Here is a 13,768-nt window from a genome sequence, read left to right on the forward strand (position 1 = left end):
TTTATGTGACAAAGACTAAAATGTTTTACTGTAAATAGTTGTATACATTTCAAACTTCAAATGTAACATGCCAAATCTCTTATTCATGTACAATTGCAGTGTTTTTTGTTCAGCAAACTTCTAAAATCAAATTCCGTTTTTGTGTTTCTCTTCATTTTAAACTGTTAATACACTCTCATAACATGCAGTAAATTTAAATAACTGCCAGATATTGAAAGTTCCAGGTATTCTTGATAAATGGGCAAAAGCACTTACTCACAGGACATTTACTGACCTTTTTATAGTCAAAATAAGCAAAAGAGTTCATGCGGACATTTTGAGGCTTAGGTGTTAAAGGGTTAATATGTAGTTTTTTAATGTGGGAAAAACACCTGTAAGAGTTGTTTTATTAAAGGGTAGAAATGAAAACAGTGCTGTGGGAGTCACCATTATAACACATTTACCACATTATTGGGCTACAGGTCATTTCACCCACCTAAATGTTATTTTGCGCACCATCAGTTACCATCACCTTTTTCCAACTAAGCCCCGCCCATTTGAAAGCAGTGGGAAAAGAGCAAAAAGTAAACGCATCAGTGTCACATGAAATAACCAAAACTGTTTGATCTTTGGATGAAAACACTCATTGGACCGCTACTTGTATGTTTCTGCAAAATCATTGTGGTTGCGGATGGAAATGATTATTTTCTGTCATTGTACAGACCGGCTGACCAGGACGAGCCATCTGTTCTTCCTCTCCTCTGTGCCGGATTTAGCAGAGTACGTCCTTTTCTTCACTTGTGACTGTGTGTTTATAGCAGACTGAATGAGTTATCCTGGTTCCTGAAGGATGCTTTTTATTGAGCCTTGAAGACACTTCAGACACTAAAATAGAAGCATGTCGCCGCTTTAGAAGGAGACACTTGTTGTCAGCTGCGTTGGATGCTGTGAAAATGACGTAGGAGATTGCAAAACAAGTCACTACTGAGTAAATCCTGACTCATTTACTTTTCCGCTCTCCTCTCTCTCTTTCTCTCTTTCTCTCTTTCTCCTTCAAACACCACTTAACCTTGTTTGGCCTCCAGAGGTTTGTGGAGAACAGCAATGTGTCGGCCTGCTATAATGAGCTCATACAGATTGAACATGGAGAAGTGCGCTGCCAGTTCAAACTCAGGTACAGCAGAGGAAAAACTCTTAACCACAAACATACCGTGCAGTCAAACATACACACATTTAAAAGGTGGTGTTGGTACTGGAGGATCTGTGGATGAGCTTTCTAACAACTACATTGAAAAACACAATTTTAATGTTTTTATTAGATGTGTTGCACTTTTGGTCTATCAGACCTTCATCAGACCGTCTGTTGGACTAAAAGCTCAAATAAAGTATAAAACTACATAAATCTGAGTGTTTAGATAAAATCTCTTTTATCTGTTTGGACTCTGATACTTCAAACACCTTAACTAAGATTGAGCTGGGTGGAAAACATTGTTCTCGCACCTAATACCCCTGTAGACACACCTGTACTTTGAAATACTTCTAAACTAACGTTAACACTAAACACTGCATCTGGTCTACTAATGCTACTGTGATGGACATATCAAATGAAATAAACTAACTAACTTCATTGATCCTCAGAGCTTGTAACTCTGCCTTCACTGCTTTGGAGCACTGCCAAGAGGCTGTGGAGATCACCAGTGAGGACCACATAATACAGGTGGGGATAACACACACGCTCATATACAGAGACAGAAGAAGCAACATCTCAAACATTTCCTTTTTAAGGATAAGGCTGCTCATATTCTATACTTTTGTTAGTGTAAAGAAATACCATGAAAACCCCAAAACCAAACACGGGTACGTCTCTGAATACTCCCCGACTTCCTGTCTGCGTCACTCCTGAGGTTGTAAATCTTTCACAGTGAAATAGTTTAATTTTCTCATAGTAGTTTTCAGTACACATGACTCAAACAGGATTTAATTGTGCATTTCTTAGGGACTATTTTCAGAATAAATGCACCAGGATGACAAACGTGGGATCCATTTTAAATTGTGTGTGTGTGTGTGTGTGTGTGTGTGTGTGTGTGTGTGTGTGTGTGTGTGTGTGTGTGTGTGTATTCATGGTAATGAAGGAACATGACAGAGTTCTTGGTCAGTGGGATACATTCCTTGTTTTGGTTTGGTCTTTGGAGTATTAATAACATTTAACTCTACGTCTTCCTGCTTTTGTCCCAGTACGTGAACCCAGCGTTTGAGCGGATGATGGGCTACCACAAGGGGGAGTTGATCGGGAAGGAACTGACCGAACTTCCCAAGAGCGACAAGAACAGAGCGGACCTGCTGGACACCATAAACACCTGTATCAAAAAAGGAAAGGTGAGTCTGACCCATCCGTCCGTCCCTCTATCCTTCTGTGAGATGAGACGACACTGTGTCATTGTCTGACTCTTCTGCTGTCTCTGAAGGAATGGCAGGGCATTTACTATGCCAGAAAGAAGTCCGGCGACAGCATACAACAACATGTGAAGATAACACCCGTCATCGGTCAAGGAGGGTAAGCTAAGATCAGTCCACCCGACCCAAGTGCTCGCTTTGCATTTCCAAGAAATCAGAATTACTGACGGACTCTTATCTCGCTTTCAACAGGAAGATTCGACATTTTGTAGCCATCAAGAGACCTCATATTGACAACAATAACCAGGTGAGTCAAGTAATTCATATATAACACACCTAATTACTTTGATTTTGTTTTTGGTGATGATGAAACGCTGTGCTCCGTGATGAGAGAGAGCAGTAGAGGTTTGACCATCCCTAGTTTACAAGCCTAATAGCAGCTGTTTGGAGAAAAAATGACGCTACAAAATCTAATTTGCTAAAGACTTATAAGCCCACTTGTGAAGGTCACAGTGAGCTGTTCTTTCTGTTGTGGATCTTGAACAGCAGGCTTAATGCTACAGCACAGCTTGGCCCAATCAAGCCTGCTGGAGAAATGAATGATTGAGTCCAAACTGGACTCAGACACAGATTGCAAACTCTGCTGGCAGTTAGTGTTACATAAATACTTCAAATGAACTGCGGGCTGTAAGTGTCAGATTGAAATACTTCAACAGGATATGTAGCCTCGCAGGCTTCCAGCTCCGTGCACACTTACTCTGGAGCAGGTGTGTGTCGCCGCTCTCAGTTGGGTTCCAGGCCAATAACGTCATACTATGCTAAGCTACAGCTAAGCACCAGGATCCCCCGCTAATGCCTGGGAGGGCTAGCAGCCAGGCGCCAGGGCTATTTATACCCCCAGGCAAAGCTGCACAGAGACTAGCTTTAGCTCATTGCTCGCTTTCATCGTGTGGACATAAGGTGAGTCAGACGTTGGCGTCTGCCTGCCAAAGCCAAATGGCATTCATTCCTGCCTGGGATTGGGAATCCTTTGACATGTCAGCAGCTGATCCCATTCTCGGAAGTCATCCCCACGACCTGAATCGTGCAGTGTCAAGCTGATTGGTGTTACCAGGGTGTCCCCTTTTATGACGCAGAGTAGGAACAAAAGTTTAGTATTCGCTGACATTTGATGTTAAATCGTGTTTTGAGGCATGCATCTTCACTGAGACACTATTATCCATTTGACAACCCTAAGGCTACAGAGGTCCTTTCAGGATAGCACTGATCTGATACTGTATCCTTGCGTATGACATTTTCCCTTTGAGCACTTAAAACCACACATTATTCCTCATGTATTCCCACCCAGACGTTTGGCTGCGGACCACGGTTTCCATTTCATCGTGTTGTTTAGTTGGCAGCATTGGTCTAAGCACTCCAGACTTACAACAGGTTTAGGGTCAGTTTTGTTTGTCTTTCCCTCTCAATTAAAGGGCCATCATAATCTCAACTACTCCCCAGCTCTAGTCGAGTTCATTCAAAAGATGTTTTGTGAGATGTCTGTTTGTGTTGTGCAGCCCAAGAAGCCCATTAAGACACAGCCAGCTAAATCTGGCTGCCTTGTATGTCATTAGAAGTGTTTATACTGTCTTAATCCTATTTACTCAGTATGGGACGCAGTGGAGACGTGAGAGCAAGCGACATTTAGAGAGGGGGGGGGCTGTGAAAACAAGCAATTGTGTGCGTTACATGGAGTCAAAAAATGTAACTGACATTAAGGGACTACTTTCAAATAATTTGTTCTAAACAAGAATAAATATGTTTGTATGCGTTCACCTTTACAGAACTGTGCATAGTGCACTGTCAGCAAGATGTAACGGGACGGTGAGTCAGTGGGTGAGGAAAATGTTCTTTAACCGGATTAAAGCGGCTCTACTTATCCATGTCTACATAACCTCAGTGTGACTAACAGGATGTGCTGCACACATTGTCACCTGCATGACAAAGTATTATTACGAACATGGGAAAAAGTTTTTTAATTAGATGATAGCGAATGTTTTTGTCAGAATTGGACATAATCTCACAAATTGGTATTTCAGTGTCGACTTCTAACGTTCTGTTTTGGGCTAATCTGCTGATGGCTGAACAGATGGGTTGTTTAGATCAAAGTTTTTCTACAAAGAACTTTAAATTGCTGGCTCACATTAATTCTTTAATCAAAAGAAGTAATCTCGCCAGCGTGTTGCTTTCAAGGAGCAGGAAATTAGGCTGATTATGTTCCTCACAGCGACGGCGACTCAGCGTTGAGTCTCGGTGGTCGTCCAGACCGCGACTTTAATCAACTGCTGCTCTCTCCGTCTGTCAGGTCCACAAGTTCAACAAGGAGGAGAGATGCAGCGGGGAACATTCTCAGTCAGGTAACTTACCGCACCACATTAAAACATGTTGAGTCTCTTCATTGGACAAGTACATGTTGTTTTATCTTAAACCTTTATAGATAATTATAGAACAGCAGGATTTAGATGTTTGTCGTTACATCTCAGAGCTATGGATCCATCAGATAACCATTAAACCATTAAATAACCTCCCTCTACCCCTCCACAGAGTGCCATTCTCTACGTCACCGCGACAGGAGGAAAGATTCGATCGATGCCAGATCGATCAGCTCTCGCAGTAGTGATGGTAAGTTTCACAAATGCTGCTTTTATTTGAGCCTCACGTTTGAATGAATGGAGCTCAAAGTTTGTGCCGCTCTGTATGGAAGATGATGCAGAAAACGGGAACACAAAGGGAGGAAGGGGAGCGGATTGGAGAAGAGCCAGACTGTGTTATGGTTGGCACTCGGACTCATGGAGATGGCAAAGAGAGATGTCGTGGGCTGATGACATTACTCGCTCCTTTAACTCACTTTGATACAGCTGCTCTTATTTCCAGGTATCTCAGCTGAGTGCTGCTTTGTCTGCTTCTTCAATCAAACCACTTTCCTTCTTCCGCTTCTCCTCCTTCATGACTCTTGTATTAACATTTGCTCCACGTTTACATTTCCCTCATTTCCTCTCCTTTTTTGTACATTTTCTATACATCTGTACGGGCTGACGATGAACTAGCCACTCCTTCATGATGATTACATTTTTTTATTTTGAATTGCAGCTCCCAGTTTGCAGAATCGAAGATATTCGTCCGTGGCCAGGATTCACTCCATGACTATCGAGGCTCCAATCACAAAGGTACGCTGCTGTCATTCACGCTACCCAGAAAAAAACATTTGAAATTAAATGGATTAAATATTAAAATATTTTTAGTTCCTTTGGGCCAATAATAATAATAAAATAATAATAATAATAATAATAATAATTAAAAAAAAATATATATATATATAATAATAAAAAAAATAATAATAATAAAATAACAATAATAACAACAATAATAATAATAATAATAATAATAATAATAATAATAATAAATAACAATAATAAAAATAATAATAATAATAATAAAAATAACAATAATAAATAAATTAACAATAAAAATAACAATAATAATAATAATAAAATAATAATAATAATAATAAAAATAACAATAATAACAATAAAAAACAATTTCATTCTTTTCTTTTTTTTGCTGACCACGCAGATTTTAGATTAGAAGTCTCCACTAAATGGTATAAATGTCCTTTTAAAATAAAAGTGCACAATCTGCATATTGTTTTCTATTTTAAAGTCAAATAAAAGATTATAATTGTTAAAACGCCTTTCATTGAAGAGAAATGTATAAAACTTGAGAAATAAAACATTTTACATGTAATCTAACACTTTTGTTTTACACTTCAATGGCAATTAAAGTGGCAATGATTTACATTGCTTGGGGGCCTTTGGGGGTCTAACATACCTCAACAGAGTGCTCGCAATAAGAGATCACAACGTAAAATGTTTTCTACCAAACAGTTGAGAAGGGTTAAAGCAAAACATCTGCATCGGCCGTCTTCCAAACGAGCAATTTTTATGCCTTAAGCGCTTTAAAACACAAATGTTTCTTCAAGTGTTGGAATCGCTGAGTGGAGCTCATTCCTCCACCAGCAGTCATCAGGTTGCACATGTTGGATTATCACCAAGAATTAAGTTCTTTTATGGCTCATAACCAGCGTGTTTCACATCAGCCGACGCAAACAAGTCCATGGCAGCCCCTTAATGGCAACGTGATATCAGTCTGTTCAAATTCTAGCATTTTGGTATAAGATAAGAAAAAATGATGGTCCGTTACATTACATAAAATATTCTGGCAGCGCAGTGTAAAACAGTAAAACATCTATCTATATATATATATATATATATAACAGTGCTCATTGCCTCTGTGTAGGACGGCCACAGCAGAGGTTCCATTTTTTCCTGGCTAGTGGCATCTTGAGTCTCCTGCCAGATGGCAGCAGCTGGAATAATGAGTGAAGGCGGTGGGTGGGATCATTATAGGCCTGGGTTGCCTTTTGGGTTAGGACCCAGTTGTGTAGGTTCTGCAGTTGCGTTTGTTTATTTCCGTTGATGTCGCTGGCCTGGTTAACCACCTGGGTCGGCTCGTTCCTGCGGCTAACTGAGAGGTTTCCGTACCAGGAGACGATGTTGTAGGTGAGAATATTCTCAGTGCCTTCTTGTAGATGTATTGCATCAATGATTTAAAGTGGGCTGCTCCCATCCTCCCTCCCAGGCGCAGCTCCTTCGTCTTACTGCTGTCAAACCAGGTGGCAAGGTGGTCAATATGGCCGCCTCTCGTTGTTTCTGTGCATTCTAGGAAGTTACATTTCTTAGATTTGTCTGATATTGTTGTGAAAGTTGTCCACTATTGACATCAGGGAAGTTTTGTTACTGTGTGTGTTTGTGTGAAAGTGTGTTTTTAAATGATCCGTGACCCGGCTGGCATGATGTGAAGGTCGGGGGGGGCACATGCTGTGAGCGATAACAAACCCAGGTCAGGCAGTACAGTATACTGTATACAGTACATGACATTGTCCTGCTCCCCCGTCCCACTGCAGGTCCTGTGATGCCCTTGTGTTTTTGAGAAGAAGCTTTTTTTAGCCGTTCTTGCCCCAGACAACATTTTTCCAGCATCACATGCACATCTCAATGACACACGCACAAAGAAAGGAGCGCTCTGTTTCATAGCACATCTCGCAGAGGGGGCTCTGTGTGTGGTTCTTTATGTAGTGTCTGTTTGATGATGGGGACTTTTCTTTTTCCTCCTTCCCCAGGTAATAAACATCATCAATGCGGCGCAGGAGAGCAGTCCGGTCCCGGTGGCCGAGGCTCTGGATCGGGTGTTGGAGATCCTGAGAACCACCGAGCTGTACTCCCCTCAGCTCGCCTCCAAAGAAGATGACCCCCACACCAACGACCTGGTTGGGGGGCTAATGAGTGTAAGACACAGTGTCGATGCTGTAAATGCTTTTGAGTTCATTCATAAGAACAAACGCTTGAAACTCTTTATAAGGAGAAGTTAGAAATATTCTCTTTTTTATTTTTTGTTGTTGTCACATCGTAAAAGTATTCTTACCTCATGCGTATGAAATTGATTATGCATTCTTGTTGAACCCAGAAATGTTTGGCTTCCAAAAACAAATCTGTGTATTCGGAGTGCCAACAGTCTTTGTTTTTTTTAATTTGTTGAAGAATACCAACTATGAGGTGACTCACTGCACGCTAATGCTCTGCAGAAACTTCCAGAAAATACCAATTTATACTTTTTTTAGGCTTATTCTTTTTTTTTTATTATAGTATACCAACAACGACCTGATCCTGCTAACACATATTAGCAAAGTAAATCTTCTTCCTCTGCCATAGAGCTCCACTGTTGTCCACAAACCCAGCCGTGAGCCTCACCGTGTCACATGTTCCTTTATTACCATAAACACACACTTTCCTACATTTGCACCAAGTGTGTATTCATCCACGGCTTAAAGTAGTCCCCAACAAATGCACAATCTTCTCCAGTTTTAGTGACATGCTGAACACTACAGTGTCTTCTCTTAAATACAATAATATATTTATGAGCTATTAAAGATTTATGTGGCCAGATGGGCTAGAGGCTGACGGAAGTCAAAGTACTGGGACACAGCTGAGCGGTGTCCTTTCATGGGGTTTGTTGACGATAAATACAAAGAATAACACCTTTTCCATTTTCCTCTTTCGTGTCTTGCAGAAAAATATTCCTAGAGTAAATGGAGCCGCGGCTTTTGGTGAAAGATGTGTTATTATCGTGACGACCCCTCGTCCTAATCAAAGGACATTCAATATTGTCCATACATCTAATTAAACCATTTCCTGTTTTGTCGTTTCTTTGGTTGTCTCTCCAGGATGGACTGCGGAGACTCTCCGGGAACGAATACGTCTTCTGCAAAAGTACGTTTTAATAAACCAATGAATAAACCAATAAAGCAATATGATGCAATATGAGTAGCTCTTAAAGGCCCGCACACACACACACTGTACAACTGATATGCTCTCAGAACACACACACAACAAGTAAATGGTAAACATAGCGTGTCTGGTAAACATGAAGCTACAGCCAGGAGGTGTTAAGTTTAGCTTAAAGGCTGAAAGGAGGTCAAAGTCAAAATAAACAGGCTTTCCTGCTCCTCTAACATTCACTCATTAACATGTTATATTGTGTGTGTTAACTCCACGACAAAGTTGTGGTTTTACGGGGAGACTTTGATGCTACACTAATCCACTCCCGACTCTAGATTTATATTGAATGCACGAACTGTAAATGAGAGTGATATCGATCTCCTCATCTGACGCTCTCCTCATCGGCGCACTCTGACAGCGACTTACGTTTGTTCACAGTCTTAATGTCAATGGGTTTAGAAAAGTACGGACGCTTGAGCCCGTGGCCCTTCATCATCACAGACATTATGGAACATGAGGTCTGCTGCCTTCAGGGACTCGTATGAATCAATATTATTCATATAGTGGTAATTGCCGTGATCAGTGTAGATTCTTACGTGAACCCCGTTATAATGATTTAAGTCACAAGAGCACTTCACTGAGAAGACATCTAAATCAAGAGTTCCAAGAAATGGTCTTCTCTTTCATTAAGTTGGAAACAGTGTTCTTATGTCAGCGCTGCGTCTGCTCTCATACCATTCTTTAAACAACCTTATCACACGCCATCTTTCTACCAGCGTCTCAAAGGGCCAGATTTACAAAGTGAGACTCTCAGCCAGTGTGTTTGCACATGTATATAGATATTAGAGAGCCAAGATTGGCACAGCCATTTATTATTTACTCGTCAAATCCAACACAGAGCTCCCTCTCGGTTTGCCCCTTTTATGGTCAAATCACCTTGAACTGTGTGTATGTGTGTGTGTGTGTGTGTGTGTGTGTGTGTGTGTGTGTGTGTGTGTGTGTGTGTGTGTGTGTGTGTGTGTGTGTGTATCTGCTAGATATGAGCCAGAGCCAGCTGGCCATCCCAGTCACTCTGAATGACGTCCCTCCACCCATCGCCGAGATGCTGAATGATGAGGAGTGCTGGGAGTTCAACATCCTGGAGCTGGAGGTGGCTACACACAAGAGGTAGAAAAGAAAGGGGTGGGGGGGGACTTAAAGGGATAGTTCAGCCCAAAATCAAAAAGACATATTTCTTCCCTCTTACATGAAGTGCCATGTATTAATCTGGATTGTTTGAGTTCTGCCAGCGCTCTAATATATTGGAACTAGATGCACTCGGCTTGTGGGGCTCAAAGCGCCAAAGAAACACATTTGAAAAGCTCAACAGAAACGTTTCTTTCCAGAAATCATGACTCAGTTACTCAAGATTATCCACAGACTTTGTTTTGATCAGTTTTATGTCGGAACTATTTTCTTTCTACCGTATCACTGTGCAGAAGGAAGCTTGAGCTACGTTACAGCTCAGCGGAGGAGATGCACCTTTCCTTCTTTACACACACCAAAACAATTTAGATGGTTGAATAGCACTACAGCTGTGAGGGAACATGGGGGGTTTATTTATGTGGGTGAACTGTCCCAAAAGGAAAAGCAGAACCTGGAAGCACCGAGTAAAGTCTTTTGTGTGATCCTCTGCAGACCGCTGACTTACCTTGGGCTGAAGATCTTCACGAGTTTCGGAGTGTGCGAGTTCCTGAGCTGCTCGGAGGCCACGCTGCGCTCCTGGCTGCAGCTCATCGAGGCCAGCTACCACTCCTCCAACTCCTACCACAACTCCACGCATGCCGCAGACGTGCTGCACGCCACCGCTACTTCCTGCGCAAAGAGAGCGTCAAGGTTAGAAGGAAGTCTGACAAACCGGCAGTATGTGTAGCAGCGATGTTGCTTTACTATAAGTATATATAGATATAGAGAGAGATAGAGAGAGAGATAGAGAGGAGAGAGAGAGAGAGAGATAGATAGAGAGAAGAGAGATAAGAGATAGAGAGAGACGGTAGAGAGATAATCTACGGAGAGAGATATATATAGAGAGATACGGAGAGAGAAGAGATAGAGATAGATATATCTATACATATTATATATATATACTTATATCAATACTTATATATATATAATATATATAAGATATATATATATAGATATATATATATATAATATTATATATATATATATGTATATGTGTATATATACTATGTATATATGTATATGTTGTATATATATATATTTATATATATATATATATATATATATATATATATATATATATATATATATATATATATAAAAGAGGGATCCCTCCTCTGTTGTCGTATGCAGAACAGATTTTAAAGCCCTTTGAGGCAAAGTTGTTATTTTGAGCTATAAAAATGAAATTGACTTGCCCTACATACGCCAATAAAACACATGCAGAACATTGCTTATAAAGCACAAGAATCCTATTTACAAGAACACAAGTCACAGTATAGTGCACCATGAATAATGTCATAAAGACGTCACAGTACAACAAGGCAGTCGGGCACAAGAGTGAACCAAAGTCTCTGCGCTTTCACTTCCACTTTTGGTTGCTGGACTTGAATGGATTTGAAGAACATGCAGAAATGTGTTGGTACGAACTGTACATATGAAATCCTACCCGTGCATATTCTATATGACAAGATGGCCGAAATACAGAACAGAAGAGGTGACTTTCTAACTGCACTAAAGGCCATGACTTGTCCCAACTAACAACATCGGGTAAAAACAAATACAGTACGTTTAAATGTCAGCCAAGAGGGCAAAGTTGTACGAGGCTGTTTATGTGAATGTGCTGCTGCTAAATGTAACAATGTAATATCCACTACAGGGAAACTGGCACTGTCAACATGGCATGAAAGGGAACATGTTTAAGATAATCCATTTTACAGATCGCTCTATTAAAACTAAGTAAGCTCTGCTCAGTAACAGCGTATGTCCACTTCTGACATCCCTCTGTGTGTCTCTGCTGTTTAATTCAGAGTAGTCTGGACCAGCTGGATGAGGTGGCGGCACTGATCGCGGCCACGGTGCACGACGTGGACCACCCGGGCAGGACCAACTCCTTCTTGTGCAACGCCGGCAGCGAACTGGCGATCCTCTACAACGACACCGCCGTGCTGGAGAGCCACCACGCAGCCCTCGCCTTCCAGCTCACCGTCCGAGACAGCAAGAGCAACATCTTCAAGAACACAGAGCGGTGGGTGCTGGCGTTGTGTATACATATATATATATATATATATATATATATATACATATATAGTGTTTGACATTATAATCCTTGTATTTGTATCAGATGGACACAGATCTTAACTTTGTCCCCTTTTCACTGCTGACAGGAATCAGTTCCGAACACTGCGACAGGCAATCATTGACATGGTGCTGGCCACAGAGATGACCAGACACTTTGAGCACGTCAGCAAGTTCGTCAACAGCATCAACAAGCCGATGGCTGCCATCGAAGAGACCAGCACAAGTGTGAGTGTGAAAAGCTTTTTTTTAAAGTTACAAGAAAGTCATAAAAGTAAAAGTATAGTATGTCAAAAGAAGTCAGTTTAAATTGACTGACATGTAAAATAAAATGCAGAACTATAAATAAATCCTATAACTATAAGCATTGTTTATAATCATTCTTCTGTGTGTGCAGAGTATGAACAGCGACTGTGAGGCCAACATCAGGAACTCTCCAGAGAACCGTCTGCTGATCAAGAGGATGTTGATCAAGTGTGCAGATGTGGCAAACCCCTGCAGACCTCTGGAGCTCTGCATCGAGTGGGCTGGACGGATCTCTGAGGAGTACTTTGCACAGGTACATGGACGACACTAACGCAGCTCAAGCTAACAGAACAATGCATTTCAAAAACTATCTGTATCTGTAAAGGGAGGCAACGCATTCATTTCTTTCTTTATCGTTGTTATTGTCTCGCTTTGCATAATGTCCGTCATGGTCACATTCTAAGCTGCAGATTTAGCTCGAGTGTTTGAGAGCTTAATTCGGAGCTCTCTGCGTGTTTGTTCTGCAGACGGATGAGGAGAAGAGACAAGGGCTGCCGGTGGTGATGCCCGTGTTTGACAGGAACACCTGCAGCGTGCCCAAATCTCAGATCTCCTTCATAGACTACTTCATCACTGATATGTTTGACGCCTGGGATGGTAAGAACAATCTCTCTCTCTCTCTCTCTCTCTCTCTCTCTCTCTCTCTAGATTGCTGAGTCAAAGCTCAAAGTAAAAGCTATTAAATCTTCGAGAGACTTCAGTAGAAACACAACACATCTGAATCATATTCTAATACTGTATAAAACAGAGCCTCATGCATCCAGATCCTGCCGCTGGCCCTCCATTACTGCTTCCTAGGATTTCTTCATTTTTCTTGGCAGACTGCAGGATAGGAAATCCCAGGAAAGGGATGAGAAGGAGAAAAGAGAAGCTCCCCATTCCCACTGAATGTTCCTTCTTAGTTTAGTCTCCCCAAGAGGGATCTTGTTTACTGTCAACGCAGCTCTGATGTCACGGAAAGATTCCAAACGCCAGTGGGATGGAGAGAAACTGCAAAGCCGTCGGGGGGGGGTAGGAAAATAGTAGAGGGGATGGGGGAGGAGCAGAATTTAATTCACGCATAAACACATAAACACACATGCAGCAGCCGCTTTCAATTCACCAGGGTCACCGTGGGGTCACCGCGGGGTCACGGTCAGTTCCAGAGAGGGTCATCACCAGGCCGGACAAGAGGATGTAAACAACACGTACAGGAACGAGGAGAGACCTTCTCACCCCATGAGTCCTTTTAATGTGGGAGCAACATTTCAGAGTGTACATAACATTAGCAAACGTACACACACACACACACACACACACACACACACCTACCTTCCTGTCTGACTGACCGCAGGTGTCATGTCAGTTGACATTTCACTCAAATCAAGGGGATGTTTTCCAAATAAATTAGACGATTGAAAGAAAATGAATCAGAA

The 13,768-nt window shown here is 41.5% G+C and overlaps 1 protein-coding gene across 1 annotated transcript in view; it reads left to right on the forward strand.

The window, feature by feature from the left end:
- The window catches only part of pde8b (phosphodiesterase 8B), a 34,204-nt gene that overhangs the window by 17,229 nt on the left and 3,207 nt on the right, over positions 1-13,768 (forward strand). The window contains 18 exon segments of the mRNA XM_029445080.1: positions 702-759; positions 1,065-1,153; positions 1,618-1,696; positions 2,215-2,355; positions 2,445-2,533; positions 2,626-2,680; positions 4,718-4,769; positions 4,957-5,034; positions 5,503-5,579; positions 7,592-7,756; positions 8,693-8,738; positions 9,785-9,914; positions 10,425-10,594; positions 10,597-10,622; positions 11,780-11,997; positions 12,137-12,275; positions 12,445-12,606; positions 12,821-12,950. Coding sequence (XP_029300940.1) covers positions 702-759; positions 1,065-1,153; positions 1,618-1,696; positions 2,215-2,355; positions 2,445-2,533; positions 2,626-2,680; positions 4,718-4,769; positions 4,957-5,034; positions 5,503-5,579; positions 7,592-7,756; positions 8,693-8,738; positions 9,785-9,914; positions 10,425-10,594; positions 10,597-10,622; positions 11,780-11,997; positions 12,137-12,275; positions 12,445-12,606; positions 12,821-12,950 — 1,904 coding nt within the window.

This window comes from Cottoperca gobio, chromosome 12 (assembly GCF_900634415.1).
Source record: "Cottoperca gobio chromosome 12, fCotGob3.1, whole genome shotgun sequence".
Classification (NCBI taxonomy): Eukaryota; Metazoa; Chordata; class Actinopteri; order Perciformes; family Bovichtidae; genus Cottoperca; species Cottoperca gobio.